This window comes from Suncus etruscus, chromosome 7 (genome assembly GCF_024139225.1).
Source record: "Suncus etruscus isolate mSunEtr1 chromosome 7, mSunEtr1.pri.cur, whole genome shotgun sequence".
NCBI classification, from domain to species: Eukaryota; Metazoa; Chordata; class Mammalia; order Eulipotyphla; family Soricidae; genus Suncus; species Suncus etruscus.
In genome coordinates, this window is record NC_064854.1 from 6,439,662 (window position 1) to 6,461,771 (window position 22,110).

The 22,110-nt window shown below is 38.3% G+C and overlaps 1 protein-coding gene across 1 annotated transcript in view; it reads left to right on the top strand.

Moving 5' to 3' along the window:
* SYCP2 (synaptonemal complex protein 2) overlaps positions 1 to 16,365 on the top strand; it is a 54,943-nt gene extending 38,578 nt beyond the window's left edge. The window contains exons 17-27 of the mRNA XM_049777031.1: positions 127 to 289; positions 6,935 to 7,140; positions 9,759 to 9,852; positions 10,426 to 10,572; positions 11,220 to 11,320; positions 13,793 to 13,887; positions 13,968 to 14,067; positions 14,938 to 14,996; positions 15,079 to 15,157; positions 15,245 to 15,301; positions 15,991 to 16,365. Of these exons, the coding sequence (XP_049632988.1) occupies positions 127 to 289; positions 6,935 to 7,140; positions 9,759 to 9,852; positions 10,426 to 10,572; positions 11,220 to 11,320; positions 13,793 to 13,887; positions 13,968 to 14,067; positions 14,938 to 14,996; positions 15,079 to 15,157; positions 15,245 to 15,301; positions 15,991 to 16,053 (1,164 nt within the window). The 3' untranslated portion in view covers positions 16,054 to 16,365. The remainder of the gene's footprint in view (positions 1 to 126; positions 290 to 6,934; positions 7,141 to 9,758; positions 9,853 to 10,425; positions 10,573 to 11,219; positions 11,321 to 13,792; positions 13,888 to 13,967; positions 14,068 to 14,937; positions 14,997 to 15,078; positions 15,158 to 15,244; positions 15,302 to 15,990) is intronic.
* Positions 16,366 to 22,110: the final 5,745 nt, after the last annotated feature.

Here is a 22,110-nt window from a genome sequence, read left to right on the forward strand (position 1 = left end):
ACCCCTGCCATGCACAACTGACCCCTGTGCTGCTGGGGATCTGAACCAGGGTGTCCATTTGCAGCCACATACAAGTCCAATGGCTAACCACTGAATTATCTCTCTGCCCCTCTTCTTTTTTTCTAGGTAAAAAATCAGAAAAGTAAAAATGTCTTTAGTGATAGTGACACAGAAATCAGATGTGATGACAGCAAGACTGATGTTAGCTGGCTAAAAGAACCAAAAAAGCCACAGCTAATGGACTACAGCAGAACTGCAAAGGAGAAGAGGCGGAAACCTACAAAAGCAAGTAAGAAATCACTTTTTAGAAATATGGTGTGAATTAGTTTACCCTTTCATCTATCTACATCAAATGGTTCACTATTAAGTATATATTTTTACTTGTACACTTTATGTCTAGATAGCTTTATGAAGACAACAAACAATATACCAAAACACCAAAGCAATTTGTTTGGGGGGGTTTCACCCAGTGACACACTTGGGTTACTTCTGGCTATGCGCTCAGAAATCTCTCCTGGCAGTTCATATAGGACACTGGGGATGGAATGCAGGTCTGTCTTGGGTCTGCTGTGTGCAAGGCAAACGCCCTACCGCTGTGCTATCGCTCCGGCCCCAGCAACTTTTATAGTATGGTTCCACTTAAATTACTCTTAACCAGATCTCTTTTCATGATATGCTTTTATTATTTACATGCTAATGGCCCACAGTTATTTAGTTACATAGCTAAACAGAGTTTCTATAAATAATCATTTAGCACACAGGATAACAATTCTTTTAACAAAACCAGAACTTGCAGACTTAGGGGGAAACTGTGAAAGCTTCTTTTGGCAAGGCTGGATTTGGAAAATATTATATTTCTGTTTTTAAAAAAGCATAAGGTTATCATGGTGATTCTTATATAAGTTTAGTGGGAAATTGTCTAAAGACATTTATTGCAAAAGCAAAATATTATTAAAAGGTTGCTCATAGTGATTTATTTTATAATTGTATTTCTGTGTAAACTTTGTTTAACATATATGAATGGTAAGAGGTCATCTGTGAATTGGTATTACCAGTATTGGAAAAATCTTCTGAAACCACATTGGATAATCTTATGCTGTGGAGACTATTGGGAAAGATGAAATTGTGTTTTAGAAACAATCTCAATAAAAAAATTATCTCAATAAAATAGATTTTAAAAATAAAGAACATAGAGGCTGGAGAGATAGCATGGAGGTAAGGCATTTGCCTTGCATGCAGAAGGATGGTAGTTCGAATCCTGGCATCCCATATGGTCCCCTGAGCCTGCCAGAAGCAATTTCTGAGTGTAGAGCCAGGAGTAACCCCTGAGCACTGCTGGGTGTGACCCCCCAAAAAAAATAAATAAAGGACATAAAATGATGAGATTCCATTAGCTAAAGATCCTTATCTTATTATGGTATACATACCTGAAATAAAAAATTTTAATAGCAAAAGAACAATATACAGATTCCAGGGCAGGAGTTATCTTTTGTAATAAAGGGGGTGGGAGGATATGCTAAATTGTAAAAGGATAGATTCAGCATTATTTAAATTCTAGGAATTTTTGGGGATGGGGGTGTTAGGGTCAAGCCTAGCTGGTTTGCTGCAAATCAATTTCTTAAGTGATAGATTCATCGGTATTAACTTCATAACTCTTGCTCACTCTTAGAGATTTAAAAAGTTTTATAATATGACATAGAAGATATGGGAACTTGGTCATTCATTCTATTCCAAACACATTACCACGAAAGTTAATCATTTAGACTGCAAATCATCTTGAAATTTGAAGTTTTGAATGGGTTTAAAGATTTATTGAATTTATGTTCAGAAATGTTCTAATAAATTCTAACACCAGTTTTATCCATTTGAAAATTTTAACTTTATTTTCTTAAATCATAGAATATTCCCCTGAAAAGGGACAACCACGATCTAAAAAGAAGGTAAGGCAAAGACATTCATGCTAAGCAGCCCTTTAAATTTACTTTGATGCAAAATACTCATTAACAACCTTATAACTTTATGCACAGTTGTCCTGATCCTACCTTCTATATTTTTAAGTCATGTTGACTTAGAATTCTCAGTTTATTTTATTCTGTGGCTATGAATATTTTTCTCACCTTTCTTCAGGTAATACATATTAAAACTCTCAGGCTTTTAATGATAGGGATTAAGAGGTATGTGGAAAGTAAGGAGAAAAATCCAGTTGAGTAGAACACAGAGCTTATTCCTGTAGTTGTTTTCTGCACATCTTGCTGCTTTGCCAGTTTTATAGCAGGTGACTTGTATCTCAAATACTAGATTAATAATACTTAAAAATTTTTCTTCTAAAGACACCCAGCAAAAAAAACAGCAAAAAGATAGATGAAACAGTTCCAGATCGGAGAACCAGACTTCCCCGGAGAGCAACAAAAACCAAGAGAAATTACAAAGATCTCTCAAATTCAGAACCAGAGAGTGAAGAAGAATTTTCACCTTCATTCAAAGAAAAGCTGCTAGTAAAGGTTATCATTTGCATATTTGTAATTTCTAAGTCTGTATACTTATCAGATTAACTTTTTTGATATTTAATCTTCTGTATGAGAAAAAAAAACAATAAAAACGACTCATAGGTGATATAAGATTAACAAATTGACCTTTGTGTTACCAAACAGATGTTTAGCTCTTAAAAAAAAAGTAGAACTTTTTTTTTTTTATAAATTTGAAGTACTTAATTTTTCTAAGATTGTGCTCTAAGACCAGATTGCCATTTGGAAAGATGTAGCTCTCTTTTTTTCCTTTTTCTTTTGAATAAAAATGAAACTGTGCTGCTGCCTTTTCTCTCTCTGACTTTGAAAGTCCTTCTTTTTCTTATAGACAGCTCTAGCTACTACCTATGATGGAAAGCTTTTGTTTTGTTTTGGGGGCCAAAGCTGCTGATGCTCCGATATTACTTATGGCTCTGCACTCAGTGATTATTCCTGGCAGACTTGGAGAAACTATTTGGGATGCCGGGGATCGAACCCTGGTTGGCCATGTACAAGGCAAAATCCTGCGTGCTGTACTGTCACTCCAATTCTTCAAAAAAATTTTTAAGAAGAGGAACAAGCAGTGCTTAACAACATTCCAGGAGTTATTCTAAGTACTTAATGCAGTTTACTTCTTTGAACTCTCATAAAGATAGCCAGTCCTATTATTGACATCCCATTTTAAAATGAGAAAATCGAGGTGCAGAGAGATGAAGGTACTTGTACAGATCACACAGAAGTAGAATGAAGATTTGACCCCACAGTTGGGCATGAAGATCTTAGTTCCTGACAATTATGCTGTGTAATTTAAATCATTAAACAGCCATCTCCCATCTGGGAGGACCTCATTAGAGTTTATCTCAACATTTTCTCTCACTTCTGTCTTCTTAAGCCACCTCTCATTTCTTTTCAAAGAAAAATATCTGAAAGTTTCTCAAGAGCATCAGAATGCTGCCTTTTCACACTTACTTTTCTTTTTCTTTAATCTATGTCCAGAGCTGTAAAGATCAAATAGAAGAATCCATACTACCTTCCTCACTCAGCATGTGCACTTCTGTGCTATTGTGTTTCAGAAAACTTTTGAGCTATAGGAACTTTTTCCTCTCTTCAAATTGACATCAACTTTTTAGAATCCTTATAGCATTTTATTCCTATTTTTACAATTACCTTTAGATTTTATTTTTTTTTAATTTGTCTTATGCCTTCCACTATAAGTTTTTCTACTACTCATGTTGAGTTCCAACTTTTCTTTATAGATGTATTAACGTAATACATTGAGTAAATTAAATTATTGGTACATTTAGGAGAATAACATCCATTCCAGAAGAAATGTCACAAAGCTGCCGAAGAAAAAACAAAACGCCTTTACTGTGGATACACAAAAGGAACTATCAAAAGAATTGAAAAACTTGGCTCTAGTCAAAGATGCTGCAAAAGATGATCATCTGGACTTAATGCCATTGTCTGGGAACTCCTCAACTACAGAAGCCATGAAGTGTCAGTCTAATTTTTTTCTTCTAATGGGATATGAAATGCTTCTGTTTTATCTGTCAATATAACATTTGAAGACAATTTTGAGAAGTGTTTTTAACATAGTCAAATCTGCATTTTCAAATTAGTAACTTGATTTATTCTAAGTAGACTTAGGGACAAATGTTTCTAAAATTGAAGATTTTCATGCTGGCAAGTTAAAATCCAAATGTTGCAATATGAAAAGTATCTCATATATTCATAAAATTTGGGGGGATTTGGGTCAGACCTGGTGGCACTCAGGGGTTGCTCCTGGCAGGCTCGAGGTGGGGGGACCATATGGGATGCTGGGATTCGAACCGGGGTCCGTCCTGTGTTGGCCGTATGCAAGTCAAATGCCCTACCACTGTGCTTTTGCTTCGGTCCCATATATTCATAAATTTTAATATGAAAATTTGAATTAATACTTAGCCTTAGTTTTTTCATATTTAATGTCATGGAAATAATTATGAAGATTTCATTTTGAAATTTCTAAAGATTTTTATGGTCATTTTATGTAGCTATAATGAACATAGAAGGTTGCTTAAAATTGAACCAAAAAAATTCATGACCTTTGGAACTATGATATATATAATCTATGTGGGCATATATACATACATAGCTTTCCTAGTATACATGCTATAAGTTGACACTTTAAATTTTTTCTTGATGTAAATTTCACTTAAAATCCTGTATTGCTCCGTCAACATACTTACCTTCTTGACAGGAGTTGTTTTGTACATTTCTGTAGTCGTTTCCCAGTGCCTAGCACCACTGTCATCCTAAATTAGTACATGCGCAGAAGATAAAAATGCACATGTTCTGATTTGAGCTGAAAACTATCTTGAAAAAATTTATTTTTAAGTTTATTTTATTGAAACATTGTGATTTACATAGTCCTTCATAGTTGGGTTTCAGACATACATTGAGGTAGTCAATGTCAGTGTCAACCTCCTTCCACCAACTTGCCCAGAGTGTATTTTCATTTGTTCCCCAGGTCAGCATAACAGACCTATTTACATATTATATTGTTAATTGTTAGAGTTTGGGTCTCTTGATTCTGTTTTGGATTTTGGCTTGGATATTTAGTTTTGTCCTTTTTATTTTATCTCCACTAATGAACCTGAGATCACTTGGCCCCTGGCCTCCATTCTTTCATATTTGTGTTTCTCCTCCTCCACCCACTTTCTTTCTGATTGTTATATTCTAGCCTAAGGGTCTCAAACTCAATTTACCTGGGGGCCGCAGGAGGCAAAGTTGGGGTGATCCTTGAGTGCAAAGTCAGTAGTAAGCCTTGAACATTGGGGGGTGTGACCAAAACAACTAAAACAAAACAACACAGAAAAAGATTCCTCTAGAGCAGGGCCACAAAATGTTGTACGGAGGGCCCGGCGAGTTTAGGCCAAGGATGTTTGCGACAATTCCCATTTAGACCAGAGCATTTCTTCATGCAGTTATTCCAAAAGCTATATATAACCAATATCATTCTGCATCCTTCTTCTGGCTTACTTCATTTAACATAATATATTCCAGTTCCATCCATTTTGCAGCAGATCGCATGATTGCATCATTCCTTACAGCAATGTAGTATTCCATTGTATGTATGTACCACATCTTCATGATATTTTCATCTGTTGTTGTGTATCTAAGTTGATTCCCAATCTTAGCTATTGTTAGTTATACAATGAATTGTGGCATACAATGAACCTGTGGCATACATATGTCTTTTTGGATGGATGTTTTTCTGTCCTGGGGATAGATACCCAAAAAAAGGGATTTATGGGTCATATGGCAGCTCAATTTTTAGTTTACTGAGAACCATCCATACTGTTTTTACATGGTGGTTCAACCAAACAGCATTCCTACCAGCGCTGGATGAGGGTTTCTTTCTCACCACATCCCCACCATTAGATTGTTCCCAGTATTTTTGCTATGTGCCATACTCACTGGGGTAAGATGATATACCATTGTTGTCTTGATTTGAATTTCTTTAATTATAAGTGATGTTCATTTTTTCATGTGTCTATTGTCCATCTGTTGGTCTTCCTCAGAGAAGTGTCTGTTCATTTCCTCTAACCATTTTTTGATGGGGTTTTTAGGTTTTGTGGAGTTAACCTTTGTGAGTACTTTGTAAATCTTAGATGTGAAATCTTTATCTAATGTGTTAAGTGCAAAAATTCTTTCCCATTCAGGTAGCTGTCTTCTAATTTTAACACATTTCTTTTGCTATACAGAAACTATTTTAGTTTGATGTAGTTCCATTTATTCAGGTTTGATGCTAACAGCCTTCGCTATTGGCATCCTGTCATCAGACTTTTTACTTACGTTAACTATTGATTTTCTCATCTAGATAACAGTGATTTGATTAAGCTTAATTTCCAAACAGCCCTTTGAAACTTAACATTCTGTCTTTGACTTAGACTACGTGCTATATACATGCTCAACATAGTATCAATATATTTATCACTTTAGTGCATCTCATTCTATATTTATATTTTAAAATGTTGGGGCCGGAGAGATAGCACAGCGGTAGGGTGTTTGCCTTGCAAGCAGCCAACTGAGGACCAACAGTGGTTCGAATCCTGGCATCCCATGTGGTTACCCCATGCCTGCCAGGAACGATTTCTGAGCAAAGAGCCAGGAGTAACCCCTGAGCAATGCTGGGTGTGGCCCCCCCAAAAAATGCTTTATGGGTATTAACATTATATTTATTACATTTTAAATTCAGCCATTAATATTTTAAAATAAAAAACTTAAGTATAATTTGGTCTTGATTTATTGAAAATTTGTCCTTTTAAAATGCAACTATGAAGACTTTATAATTTACCATATTCTTAGAATTTCAGTTATGCATACTGTGTCTTAAAGAAAATTATCATTAATACCTGCTACCCCTCTTTGTGTTTTATGGACTATTATAGATGTAGAGGAAAGAACAGAAAGGGTTTTGACTCATAATTATGACCGCATAAGAAAATTTTCATCACCTTATCAAAAAATTCCATCACCTGAGTCAGTGAAGAATAAATCTGGAGTTGAAGGTTCCACAGAGTCTCCCATAAACCATGAGAAGAATTTCCTACATACAAGAAAATGTTGCTCACCAATTCCTAAGTGCTTTTCTTTGGTAAGAAATATACGTATTTTTTTTTCTAAAACAGACATATATGAAGTAAATAATTAGCTTTTAATCTTTTTTTTTTTTTTTTGGTTTTTGGGCCTCACCCGGTAACGCTCAGGGGTTACTCCTGGCTATGCGCTCAGAAGTTGCTCCTGGCTTGGGGGACCATATGGGACGCCGGGGGATCGAACTGTGGTCCGTCCAAGGCTAGCGCAGGCAAGGCAGGCAGGCACTTTACCTCTTGCGCCACCGCCCGGCCCCAGCTTTTAATCTTAATCAAAGCACATGTACTATCTCTCTGGCCCTTGAAATATTGAAGTACTTATAGTTACAAAACTCATTGCCTACCTCGTCATATAATTTAATTTGTATATAACTGTTTTGAGTCCGTCAGAATTGGGGTTTTAACTCTTTTTTTTTTTTTTTTTTTTTTTTTTTTTTGGTTTTTGGGCCACACCCTGTGACGCTCAGGGGTTACTCCTGGCTATGCGCTCAGAAGTTGCTCCTGGCTTCTTGGGGAACCATATGGGACGCCGGGGGATCGAACCTCGGTCCGTCCTAGGCTAGCGCAGGCAAGGCAGGCACCTTACCTCCAGCGCCACCGCCCGGCCCCTGGGGTTTTAACTCTTGACTTTACTATTTTCAATAAACTATCTATATAGTTTATTGCATATATATGTATATGTGTGTATATATATATATGTACATATATATATATATATATATGCCTTTTGGGCCACCACACTCTGGTGACACTCAGGGGTTACTCCTGGCTATGCACTCAGAAAACACTCCTTGCTCAGAGGGACCATATGGGAACCAAGGTCCGTCCTGGATTGGCCACGTACAAGGCAAATGCCCTACCACTGTGCTCTTGAGAGGGACCATATGGGAACCAAGGTCCGTCCTGGATTGGCCACGTACAAGGCAAATGCCCTACCACTGTGCTCTTGCTCTGGCCCCTAGCTATATAATTTTTGTACTACACCCAGTGGTGCACAGGAAAGACTCCTGGCTCTGCACTCAAGGATGATAGGTGGGGTCATACAGGGTACTAGAAAATCCTGATCCACATCAGTCACAGGCAAGTACTCTACCTACTATACTATTGCTCCAGCCCTCAGCTGTTAATTTTTCAAAGCCCTTTTTCCTTTTTTAAAAATAGTGATTATGTTAGCATAGTACTGAGTAGTAAAATGCCCAAACATAATACTGTCTTTTTTGTTTGGGGGCCACACCTGGCAGTGCTTAAGTTTTATTCTTGGCTTTACTCCCTGGGATCACTTCTGATGGATTTTGGAGACCATAATCAGGTACCAGAGATCAGTTTGAACTTGGGTCCACAAGTTGCAAGGCAATGCCCTACCTGCTGTACTGTCTCTCTGGCCCACCATATTGTTTTACTCTGTCTTAACCTCTATATACAGAGAGGAATTAATGATCATTCAATACCCTACTAGTTAATATCTAAAATATGATCAAACCAGCCTTTAGTAACTTACTACTTTGAACTAAATATGTTTATTCCCAGAGGGTCTTAAGATTCTGTTTAACCAGTAGTCTTCACAAAGCATATTTTCAACAGAATTTTAACAGAGTATCTAAAAGCTCGGTAGGCCAATCATCTGAATATAGCCTCTCCTCAGAAACCCTCAAAATAATGAAAATCATTTATAAAGCATACGAGATAAATACTATAATATAGCTATCAGATTTTGTTAAACCAAGATGGTCCTTAAAAGAACATAATTATTGTTCTATAAAAAATTAAAATAAGGGCTGGAGTGATGACACAGCAATAGGGTGTTTGCCTTGCACGTGGCAGACTCAGGACTGACCCTGGCGTCACATATGGTCCCCCAAGCCCGGATCGATTTCTGAACACATAGCCAGGAGTACTCCTGAGCATCACTGGTGTAGCCCAAAAATCAAAAAAATAGATTAATATATATTATAAACAAAAATTTAAAGCTTATAGGTGAGTTTATTACTTAAAAGTTGAAACTTAAAATGAGAAGTAATATACTCTCAGCTGTTGATTCATTTATAGTTAGAACTGTGTGATTTCATGCTTAGATAAGAATTTAGTTAAGCTTTTATCATTTTACAATATCCATCTTCAGGAACATTTTAATAACCTATAAAATACAGGAAATTAAGATGGAGAACCCCAAGATATAGCATAGATGTAAATAAATACCCATCTTCATGAAATAGAAGACTGGGTGGAAGAGAGAAAAGCATATGAGGAGCAGTAAAATATGTTAAATGAAAGGGGGAAAGGTTTAAAGAGAAGAAAAGCTTGTGCTTTGAATTTCTATGACTTCATTTCCTGTTACAAGGAAATAAAATATTAAGGAAGAATTTTCAAATTAGGCATAGTAACAAGAAGGAGAAAACAAAATCATTGTAATTTACTGTTGAGGTGAATGTTTTATCGAGTTAAGAGTAAAAGAGAGAAGTAACATTTGAAATGGACTGGCTTTAGGGATAGAAAAAATGGCCAGGGAAAATCTCTGAATAGGTGCAGTGGTTTGGTTCATGAAGCTCAGTCTCTTCAGTTAGGGTTTCGTGACTCTCAGAGTCCAGTCTACCCAGTCATTTGGTTTCTGTGTGTCCTTTAGGAGAGCTCTTCGCAGTCTTCGTTGTTCTTGTCTAGTAATAGAAGAGAGAAAGCAGAGCAGAGCCTGCCCCCTGTCACCACCACACAGGAATCAGGTAGGAGACTGGGACAGTGCTTTAAAAATTCATTACTAGGGGGCCAGCGAGGTGGCGCTAGAGGTAAGGTGCCTGCCTTACAAGCGCTAACCAAGGAAAGGACCATGGTTCGATCCCCCGGTGTCCCATATGGTCCCCCCAAGCCAGGAGCAATTTCTGAGCACGTAGCCAGGAGTAACCCCTGAGCATCTAACGGGTGTGGCCCGAAAAACCAAAAAAAAAAAAAAAAAATTCATTACTAGGGCCAGGCGGTGGCGCTAGAGGTAAGGTGCCTGCCTTGCCTACGCTAGCCTAGGACGGACCGCGGTTCGATCCCCTGGCGTCCCATATGGTCCCCCAAGCCAGGAGTGACTTCTGAGCGCATAGCCAGGAGTAACCCCTGAGCATCACTGGGTGTGGCCCAAAACCCAAAAAAAAAAAAACAAAAAAAAACAAAAAAAAAAATTTTATTACTAAAATAACACTGCCACTTCCTCTTGCAGAATCACAGGTTTTAGTCATTATTTTAGATAATTATCTTTAAAAATGATATTTTTGTTAGCAATGTAGTATTGTTACTTTAACTTTCCAAAGGCCCTACACATCTTACTCGCAAACGACTGTACCTAGAAGACAACCTAAGTAATTTAAAAGAAACAGAGGAACAAGAGGAAGGAAGAGGAAGCTGTATCCCTGCAAAACAGTCTAAAACTGAAGATCTAGAGCCTCACTTTGACCCAAGTGAGTATATCAAATGCCCACATCCAAATAATGATTATAGAAGACAGTTTCAGATTAGAGAGAATCTATGCATAAAGCAAATTCCTTACATACAATGATGGATTTCTGTAAGTTTAAGATGGAGATGCCATGTCAGAACTCCTCTTCACAGAAATACTGTTGTAAAAGAATATTTATCCCCCTTAGTCTACCATGAAATTTTGGCAGAGTATGAATTTCAGGTTTATGAGCATGTCAGCAAATACTCAGACTAATAATATGGAAGTAGTTGAAACTAGTTATCAAACACTCTTTAAATAGTCTATTTTAAAAGTTACCATTTTTGCCTATATTATACTATTATACCAAAGTATTTTTCTTTAGAATAAGATTATTTTTTTCTTTGGGGGTGGCACAGGTGTTGATGGATGTTCAGGGATTACTTCTAACTCTGAACTTAGAAACTACTTGGGGAACCATATGGGATGCCAGGGATCAAATTTGGCTGGGCCATATGCAAGACAAGCACTCTATCAGCTGTACTGTCTCTCCGATTCTGAACAAGAATATTTTAAAATTAAAAATATGAACCTCATGCATAAGTTAAGTTATTAGTCACTTGTAACTTGAGCTGATTAAATTTAGTTAAAATCTATTTCTATACTTAGGAAATAACTTATGTATTCCTGAGGAGCACTGGGAAGTTGAAAATTCAAATGTAGAAATGATTTATGAGAAAGCCAATACTGAAATTAAGAAGAAAGTTAAGGTGAGTTATTGTTGAAGTGATGATTTCTATACAATAGGACAAAAGAACACATTTTTCTTTTACCCTTGGACAACAGAACACCCATTTACCAATTGAAAACTGGAAAGGTTTTTCAAAAACTCCCTGTTCTCTAGTTTGTTTTTGTGCTTCCCTCATCCTGTCTGTGTGCTGCAAGGGCCACACCCTTTGCTCACTGTATTCTCAAAACAGAGCTGCTGGTATTGCTCTCGTGGCTGCCCTGTGCATCAGACTATGGCTTCATGCTTGCAAAGCAGGTGCCTTAGTCCTCTACTGCCCCCCTACGCTTTATCCTTTCTTCATATTGAACTGCTACAACACTAGTGAAGGGAGTAGAATCTAGACTGCATTCAATAAGGGGTAGTAACCACCATCAGAAATTCCACTGCATACGTGTGGAGTGAGAGCACAGCAGGGAGGGCAGATGGCCAACCTAGCTTCAGTCACAGGCATTCTATACTGTCCCCCAAATATCTCCAAGTATAATACCTTCAGAGCCAGGAATAATCTCCAAATATTGTCAGGTGTGACCCAATCCCCACCCCTGACTAAAAGAAAAAAGAAAAAGAAAATTCTACTGCATACTCTTACTATTTCTTTACTCTGCTTTCTAAAACCATTCGTTATTCTGCCTTTATCTACCCATCTTACAGGATAGTTTTTACCAGAGAAAGTTCTTTGTGTCTTCCTATAATAGTTTATGCAGAATAATATCTTTCATCAGCACTAAATCCAAATTAAGAGTCATTAAGGGGCCTAGGAGATAGTGCAAAGGGCTGGAGCACATGAATGCAGATTGGATACTGACATCACTGGGGTGACCACCCCCAAGTGATATATTTATTGTTTCAGTTATATTTACCTTAGTTGAGCTTGGTTCATGTGTCTGTATATAAAATTTTTATGGAAAACAATTAATTCAAAGTGAGGTTTTCATTTAGGCAGTTTTCCAGAAGCTAATGATAAATAGGAGAATTTTGTATGTACTGTAAATTCCTCATGAACATATTCCCAAAGCATCTCTGATAGAAAGAAGAGCCTGCTTTGTATCAAGTGCTCTGCTTTCCCCAATCATAGGCACTGCATGGAATAGCATTTGCTCTGCTTCAGTGATGTTTTTGCAAAGAACTTAAGTTGGTTTTTTTGAGAACAGAAGGTTTTTTTATTTTATTTTATTGAAAGCATTGTGATCTACAAAGTTCTTCATTTCCTGTATTTTATAGGTTATTAAAATGTTCCTGAAGATTGATATTGTAAAATGATAAAAACTTAACTAAATTCTTATCTAAGCATGAAATCACACAGTTCTAACTATAAATGAAGCAATGTCAGATATACAGTGAATCAGGGCCATTCCCACCACCAGTATTAACCTCCCTCCACCAATGATCTCAAAGCGCTTCCTATACCACTGTCCTTTACCCTCTGGCCTGCCAGTATAACAGGCCCATTTAAGTTTAGATTTTTAAAGTTTAAGTCTCTTGATTCTACTGTTGTTGACTTTGGCTTGGATATTTAGTCGTTTTTTTTTTTCCTACACCAAAGCACCCGAGACCACTTGGCCCTGACCCCCTTTCTTTTCTTTTTTCCTTCTTAATTTTATAGAAAAATGCAGAATTATGAGGTAAAACAAAGAAATCCATGTCCCAAGGGTCTGTAAAAAAGGCGGGAGCCCTAATGTAAAGATAAAAATGAAAAAAAGAAGAGAAAACAAAAACAAGTGGGGTTACATGGCAGTTTTTTTTCCATAGGCGGATCAAAAGTTGGAGAAAATAGGGGCCAGCATGGTGATGCTAGAGGTAAGGCATCTGCCTTGCAAGCACTAGCCTAGGACAGATCACAGTTCAATCCCCTGGCATTTCTAAGTGCATAGCCAGGAGTAACCCCTGAGCGTCAGTAGGTGTGGCCCAAAAACAAAAAAACAAAAAAAATAAATAAAAGTTGGGGAAAATAGAAAGGAAAAACCTTTGGCCTAAAAACAGGGAAACCCTACCCAGAAAGCATCCTACTATAAGACCAACTACTGGCTCTGGGCATACTAAATTGTCTAACCTCAAAGTCTGTCTTCATGGTCCCGGTAAAAGTTCTTCTCAATCACAGTTGTCACAAGAGATCTTGGTTTTTGCACAGATCCTATGTCAAAGTCAGGGCATTACAGAGCATCTTCTGTTTTTATCCCACCGATGCAGAGAACTCTGCCCTAAAGGCAAGTTGTTGCTGTTTCCAAGTTATCAGGATGTCATATGAATCCACTCTGGAGCAAGTCAGTGCCAGGGCAGCATTAGGACCTTCTCTGGTAGAGGTCCCAATTTCTGGTGCTGATGCAGAAATATGCTGATTTCATAGATAGGATCTAAGGTTCAGGGGTGAATGGCTGCTGTCCAATCATCTGAAGCCTAAGTCAAGTCACTATGAAAAATGAGGAACTTAAGATTTTAAAATATTTGTTTTTAGATTCATGAGAAACTGATGAAGTATTTTACTAAAGAGTCTTGGAAAACAGCACAACAACATGTAAACTCAGTGAAACATCACATTCAGGAATATAGGTCTGTAGTAAAAATCATTTATGCGATGTATATATTCTTGAGTGTTATAATTTTTAATCTTACTTTGTTTTTTTTAAAAGGATAAAAAAACTTGATAAATTTCAATTCATCATCATAGAAGAGCTTGAGAAATTTGAAAGAGATTCACAAACTTTAAAAAATTTGGAGCAAGAATTTGCGGTGTGTACTATTAGGAATGTTTTCATTTGATTTAGGGGCCACACCCAAACGTATTTAGTACTTACTCCCAGATCTGTGTTCAGGGAACACTTATGGTAGGTATTAAGGGACCAATTGAGATGGGGGGATCGTATCCAAGGATGATTACATGCAAGGCAAATGTTCTACACAGTGAACTATATCTGACCAAAAGTACCACTACTAATTTCTAAATAAACATTTCCTGAGTAAAGAGCTGTGCTCAGAGAAATCATCATCCCTCTGCTCCCAGAGCATAGATTTGCAAGTGAAAACCCTGAATACTTTTGTGTTTATTGTTCCAAATGAATTTCAAAAGTGTCTGATCCACTTCTTTGAAGAATGTCATGGGTATCTTTAGAGAAAAAAAAAAAAAACCCTGAATACTTCCACAAGTCATGTGACCTACCACCAAAACTAGGACAAAAGTATAGTTATAGGAAGTATAAAATACAACATGAGGGAAAGTTTACTTTCGATTTAATCTTGAAGGATGTCTGACATTGGGTGGGGAGGCAGAGTGATGGCACAGCAGTAGGGTGTTTGCATTGTTGTATGCTTCTGACCCAGGATGGACAGGGCTTCAATCCCCAGTATCCCATATGGCGCCCTGAGCCTGCCAGGAGCAATTTCTGAGCACAGAGCCAGGAGTAAACCCTGAGAGCTGCCCGGTGTTGACAAAAAAAAAAAAAAAAAGATATGACATTAGAAATATTCTTAACCTATATGCATATTCTTAACCTATAATGCATATTGTATAAATCTGGAATAGCAGAATTAGAATAAGTTTGTCAAGTTTTTGTTTTTATTTAAATTATAAGGTATAACTACATATTGCATTTTTAAATATAGGAATTTTGGGAAAAGATATATCAGAAATTCACTTCCTATCAAAAATGTGAACAGCAGAGGTATGTCTGGAACTTATCAAATCTACTATAGGAATTTCATTTGCATTCCTCATAATTCAAAATCTTCCATTTTACTTATTAGGCTTCACCTTTTGAAAACTTCTTTGGAGAAAAATGTCTTCTACAACACTGATTATGAAGAAACTGTTTTTAAAGCTGAGGTATAAATTTCAAAGTTTCATATATAATCTCAACATTGGTTAGCTTTGTCTCAGTAAATTTTAGTAGGGAAATGTATTTCTTTACAGATGTGTTCAATGAAAGAGGACATGAAAATGCTCCAAGAAAGACTTCTTAAGGAAATGGTAATTTGTCCCTTTCATTGGAAAGATCTGGCCCAGAGTTACTGTTGATTTCCTATCGATGTGTGAATACAATTGGTTGGCTTCTTAGCCAGAGACGTGTAGTACAGGGGCTTAGGTGCTTGCCTTGCAAATAGCAGACCCTGATTCTATCCCCAGCACATGGTCTCCTGAGCATTACCAAATGCAACAATAACGACAAAATGGCAAATTTCTCCAAGCTCTAGTCTAGAGAAAGCTAGGCTTCGGGGGAAAATGCACATTTGTGAGGGTTGTTGAAAACTTTGCTCAGTTGGCCATGCCTTGAGTTTGTCTCAAAGATAGTCATCATTTTAACATCTAGTCAAGCTTGAATCCTTAATAGTGAGCATGGGACTAGGGTTACTAGACTACTAACATCTCAACATGCTTAAAGAATACAGAATATTGTGGCTAAACTTACTGAGATGGAAGCATACGAGAGCTAGGTTGCTCCTTAACTGAAAAACTTTCGGGGATAAGTGTGGTTATTTTCTTTAAAAATGAAAATTCCTACGGCCAGGGATGCATTTCATTGCCTTGATTATACGAGGCCCTAGGTTCAACTCCTAGTACAGTAAGAAGAAAATAAATTTACATTTAAGAAATACATAAACTGTCAGTGCTGATCAGAATTCCCTAATAATTTCATTTCCCCCTTCTGTTGGCCATAGCAAGAAGAGGATCTTCTAAATGTACGCAAAGGACTGGTGTCATTATTTATGACTTATGAATGACATCATTGTCCATAGCGGAAGAGAAAGCCTGATGAGTCAGCGGACAGAGGGAAAAATACATGACTCGGGGGCCCTTCAAAGAACCAGCACCTTAGACATGACAAAGAGCAGCCATTACCTCACCACTTGACACATTATTTAGAACATTTTGGGGGGAAACCAAATAATAAAGGGAATGTGATTTTTATATTTGCCTTAGATATACACTATCATATTGAGTTAACTGAACTCACTAAACTTGTTTAATAAACTAAAATGTATGAGATATATCTTAAATGAATACAGTTTGAGCTAAATTACTATTTTAGACGATAAAACAAGTAAAACAACTTAGTCACACTTAGAAGTCTGATAAAATAATTTTTCCTGAGTGTAAATCAGTACTTGAATTATAGCTCCACTTTTAGAGGCACAGAGTAGCCAAAAACACTTACTCTAGTGCCTAAACATCTTCATCAGGCTCTTTGTTATATACTTTCTAATAAAGTGAAATGAAAAGTACTGCCTTTCCTATTTTGTGACTACTGGGTTGAACCAAATCTTCTGCAGACATCCCACAGGCCTGATGTCAGTCTGACCTCCTTAAAAGACAACATATCTGAATGCAGAGGTCAGAGAGGCACTTTATTTCAGACAAGCAGAGCCTCTGCTATTATATTCAGCAGGCAAGCAGGATTCTGTTGTGAGAATCAGTGACTGCTGCCTGTGACACCTGACCACAGCCTGTAGTGATGTTCCTCCCCTCTTGGCCTGTAACCCTAAATCTTATGCCCATTCTGCACAAGCCTCTGCTGCCATTGCTGACCTCCTGCCTTGCCTTGTTTGGAAGCCTTATGAGCCTCTGGAGTGGTTTCCAAGTTCCAAACTTTAGTATGATCCCAGTATGAACTCCCTCCCCCCACTTCTCTATGCTAATTATACTCCTGTCCTTCCTTATCTGCAAATCATACTCTTTTGCCCCCTCTCCTCCCATTCATTTTGTTTACTAACCCCCACCTCTCATTGCACAAGCTGAGCATTACTAGAGAAAAATCCTCACCTGTTCAATTGAAATGATCACACATACTTAACCTACATTTCCTGATTTCATGTATGTGAAGATTCACCTCTTGATGAGCCACCTCTTGGACTTAAGGCAATAGTCAGAATCCTGTTTCTGTACTGTGCTTCAGAAGGTTTTGTGGTCTGTACTTGAAGAAAACCCTCTCCATTGTTACCAAGTTCCCATCTAATTGCCTCATCCAGTTCTCATTTGAAAGAACACAGAATGTTCTCTTAGCTATTTCAACTTACACCTCATTCTTAGCATTCCTGTATCTTCCTTCAGTTCTACTTGCCTTTACTATGACATGGAAACAACTCAAAATCATTTATGATGTATTTTACCTACTAATTTATTGCTTCTCAGTGCCAGTTCCTTAAACTCTGAACTAACATGTCTTTTACATTCTATCTTTTCTGGCTTCTCTTTCACTTTTAACTATGGTGTCAGCCCTGTTTTCTCCCTTTTCCTCAATCCACCATTCAGCTCTGGGTGCTCTGTTGATGTAACTGCAGTTGGACTTAGACACACCCCTTGGGTATTCCCACAGTAATGATAGTTGAACTTTGGACATGCCCCCTTATCATGCTGAGTATAAAATGAAAAACTTGGACCTTTGCAGGGGTCCCCAGAATAGTGACCAGAGGAGCACCTGCTGGTCAACAGGGGGCCAGAGATAAAGCACCAAAGAAATGCTTTCTTCCTTGTACCAGGGCCTCCCCACCCACCTGTGGCTGTAAATTTCCATATATCTCTCTCTCTCTCTCTCTCTCTCTCTCTCTCTCTCTCTCTCTCTCTCTCTCTCTCTCTCTCTCTCTTTCTCTTTCTCTCTCTCTCTTCTCTCTCTTCTCTCTCTCTCTCTTCTCTCTCTCCTCTCTCTCTCCTCTCTCTCCTCTCTCTCCTCTCTCTCTCTCAGAAACCCCTTGAAGGGCTGCAGGACTCCAAGAGGAATAAAAAAGATACTTGATTTCTCCTCTCCTCTCAGTACTTGGCGGGCATTCACGACCAGTTAGCATCCTTGGGTGGGTACAAGGCCCCACCCTGAACCTGGGCCCCACAGACCCTGGCTGCCTTAGGCCTTTCTACAGCTTGCCGCACTGCAGCCCTGGCAGCCTTGGACCTTTGCATCCTATGACAGCCATCTTGCTGACTTCCACACGGATAGTTCTGCTTTGGATATCAAAATGTTACATTTCCTCATTTGAGTGGATAGTTCTAAAAAGTACCTTAACTCTCAAAACAATTCTTGATAATTTCCTTGTCAAAAGATTAAAAAAAAAAAAAAACAACTCTTGTTCTTCATCCAGTCAGTGGCACTTTAATTCACCCAACTATTTAAAGCCAGAGCCTAAAAGCAATTCCTGGTTCACCTTTCTAGCCAAACAAACACGAAGCAAGTTTTGCAGATTGTTATTGCTGGATTCTTTCAGTTAATGCACTTCCTGTCTCTCACCATCACTCCCTTTGACTGTACCAGTGCCATTTCTCATGTGAATGAGGGCACGAGCCTGGGAAATGACTGTCGGTACACAAACTTGCTTTTGCACAGTTGTTTTTAATTTAGCAGTCAATTTATTCTTGGTAACGTGTCAGTCATACCATGGCCTTAATAAACTCCCTAGGGCCCTGTAAGATAGCACAGACATATGGTACCTGCCTTTCAGGTGTCCCTCACATAGTCCCCCCAAACAAAAAACTGGAGTAAGCCTGAAGATGACTGGGTGTGGCCCAGTACTCCCCAGGTATTCCCAATAAAACCTCATTAGTAAGAAAAAAATAAAACATTAGTGACTACACACTTACTAATGGGTCCAAGAATTAGTGACAAGAAAAAAGACCAAAGACTTACCTACTGCAGGCAAAGCAATGCTCAGGAACATGTGGAATGTGGATCTGCATGAAAATACATGCTCCTATTTCACAGGGTTTAAATGAAAGATAAGACTAACATTTAAAGCCATAAGCACAATTGGGAATATTACTAACAAAAAACATGGAATTCTGTGAATAATTTAGCCCCCCACATTGTTAGCCCCAGTTTTGGCAGATAAGACAGAAGCATTCTTATCCAAAGGGACTCAAGAGGGAACAGTCTGAACAGATGTTTACAACAGTAGGTGGTAAAAGACAACTCATAGACTCAGGAATGAATGCAGAGTCTAGGATCCCCTCCTCTGTCCATACCTAAGTAGAAACAAAGGAGCTACAGACTCAACAGGGAATGGAAAGTCTCCAGCAAATGGTTCCAAACCCTCTCGCATGCCTAGGTAGATGTGCTTCCATTTGGTGGAAAAATAAAGTAGTTTTATGGGGGCACAAATGATGCTGTTCAAGGCTTGATTCTGGCTCTGGAATCACTCCTGGCAGGCCTTGAGGAATCACAGGATTCTGGGAATTTAAACTGGCTTGGCTATCTGCAAGGCAAATGCCCTATGTGTTGTACTCTCATTCTACTCTGACCCTGTAAAATATTTTATTGAAAGAAATTTAGACCTGAGGGGTAAGAGAGAGACATGTTTTATGAGCAAATATGGGCTTGTGAAAGCAAACATTAGCCTCAAAATGCTTTTTGAGCAGCCAAAAGGTCTATAGGCCTGAAATCATCCTCTACATAATAAATACATGTTAGCCTGTGTTGTCACAGAGAAAACCTGAGACTGTTGATGCTCCTTTCTGAGCCTCCTCATGGTGCTTTGTGCCACCCTAGAAAGCTGAGTCTGGACTCTCTTCCAGGCTTTCTTGTGAGTTGGACTGCGCTGGGTCACCAGTGCCAGTCTTGGATGGAACCTGCCTGTACTAAGCATTAGCAGGGATGGGACCTTACAAACAGGAGGAGAAATAATCTGGGCTCAAAATAATGCTGCTTATTCACAGATTCTTGGAAAGTGATCAGCCTGTAGGCCATATCCAGAATGCTCGGCCATGAGTTACTGTCAAGAAAACATGATTTCTAGAAGCTTCTGAGCAACATTGTTGAAGGAGTGCTGAAGGATGTCACCAGTGGCATTAAAGATTTCAAACACGAATCACCAAATACCTTTGTTTTCATATAGTTTTAGAATCTATAACTGTCAGTCTCCTTGTTCCTTCGGACATTTCAGTTCAACGTAAAGGAATGTTATGCTCCTATTATCATCTGTAACTTTACAGAGACTTCATCTTATGATCGTTCCCTGATCAGTTGTTCGTCAGCATCTTCTATGTTGCCTCTTTGTCATGTAAAACTCTGTAGGTTAATGGGAGTAAAGAAAATGAATAATCCGATGAGAATTTTGCAATTCAGGACTAAAAGTGGTGGGCTTTTTATTTCTTCTGGAACTGCAGGATTTAAAAACATGTTATCCTTAACTGGAAATTTGAGTTTAAGGTTTGACTTTCTTGTTGTTGTTTTTTTCCCCCCCAATAACATTGGCTGTTGATGACCTGTGTAGATACAGCTGAAGTTTTTGGCTTTCATCTCCAGGATAAAGGAGAATAATTTACACCTGTAATTGCCGCATGTTTCCACCAGAGGGACCTCTTGATATTAACTTTCAGTTATAAGTCACTCAATTTCAAAGTCAGTCCCTTTAAGTTTTTTGAAATGTACTTTTTACAACATCTCCCTATCAGATTGTCTGAACTGTAATAGATATTTCTAGAAGTGCATTCATCTCCTCCCACAAAATCACCAGTGAATGATTGGGAATGAAGTATCTATGTAGATGTTCTTTTCTCCTTTTTATTTTATTTATTTATTTTTTTTTTAGTCTTTGTTTTATTTGGGGGCCACATCCAGCAGTGCTCAGGGCTCACTCCTGACTCTGCATTCAGAAGTTATCTTGGCAGGGCTTCTGGGGACCATATGGGGTGCTGGGGATCTATCCTCGGTTGGTGGGGTCCAAGGCAAGTGCCCTACTCAACCCCTGAAAACAAAATATATTTAACAACTTAACATTGTTGCTTTATTTTATTTGGGGGGTTAGTGGTATTGTTTGTTTGTTTGTCTTTTATTTCCTTTTGGACACACCTGACAGCGCTCAGGGGTTACTCCTGGTTCTGCACTCAGAAGTTATTCCTGGCAGGCTCAGGGATGCTGAGGATCAAAGCTGGGTTGGCTGCTTCCAAGGCAAATGCTATCGTTCTGGCCCCAACAGTGTTACCCACTGGTTAACATTTTACTTTGTGAATAAGAAGTTCACAAATAAGACTAATTTTCTAAATGAATGCATGGGGTTGGGAGACAGCTCAAACGGTTGGCTATGGGAGCTCAAGTTCAATTCCTGCCACTTCTGTTTGAAGCCCCTATGCATGGAGCCAGGTGTAGGCCCTGAGTATTGTCAGATATAGCCCAAACACCCCCCCCAAAATTCACAAAAACCTCAATTCCTATTATTAAGTATGAAATATTTGCTAATCAAAATAGCATATAGAATTGTTACTAAATAAAATGGAATGTTTTCCATGGCCTCCATGTCTTTTAAGTTCTCTCAAGTCGACACTGCATGCATATATCTATCTACATGCACATGTATGTTGTCAGTACTGTGTGTTCTTTAAATTTTGTCCCTCCAGCTACAGTGAGGGCCCCTGATATGTCTTATCACAAGAAAACTCGAGAACTGAATTCACAGAAACCCAGGAAACTCGTTCCAGTTTCAAGTCATCCAAAATAATACCTGCAATGGATGAACTAGGAAATGCAACTTACTTTAATAGAAATATAGCGGTAGAAATTAGAGGGTGTTACTAAAACATCAGCGTTATGATCTCTTAGAACTGAGTCTAGAAGAGTTTCCCAAAGTGAGCATCATTGACCGTGCGGGACACTTGGATCTTGGGATGCCACTGCATAGAGTCTTTTTGGTTTTGTTTTTCTACAAAGGAGTTAGGGAGACCAAATAAAATCAAGGCTTTCTGGCAAACAAGATCCTCCTTTGGGCAGTGTGTCCTTAATTTCAACTCTAGCTTTATGATTTGGTTATGCAGGTGAACCACAGCTCCTCTGGCCAGGTCTTAACTTTATTGTCTTAACT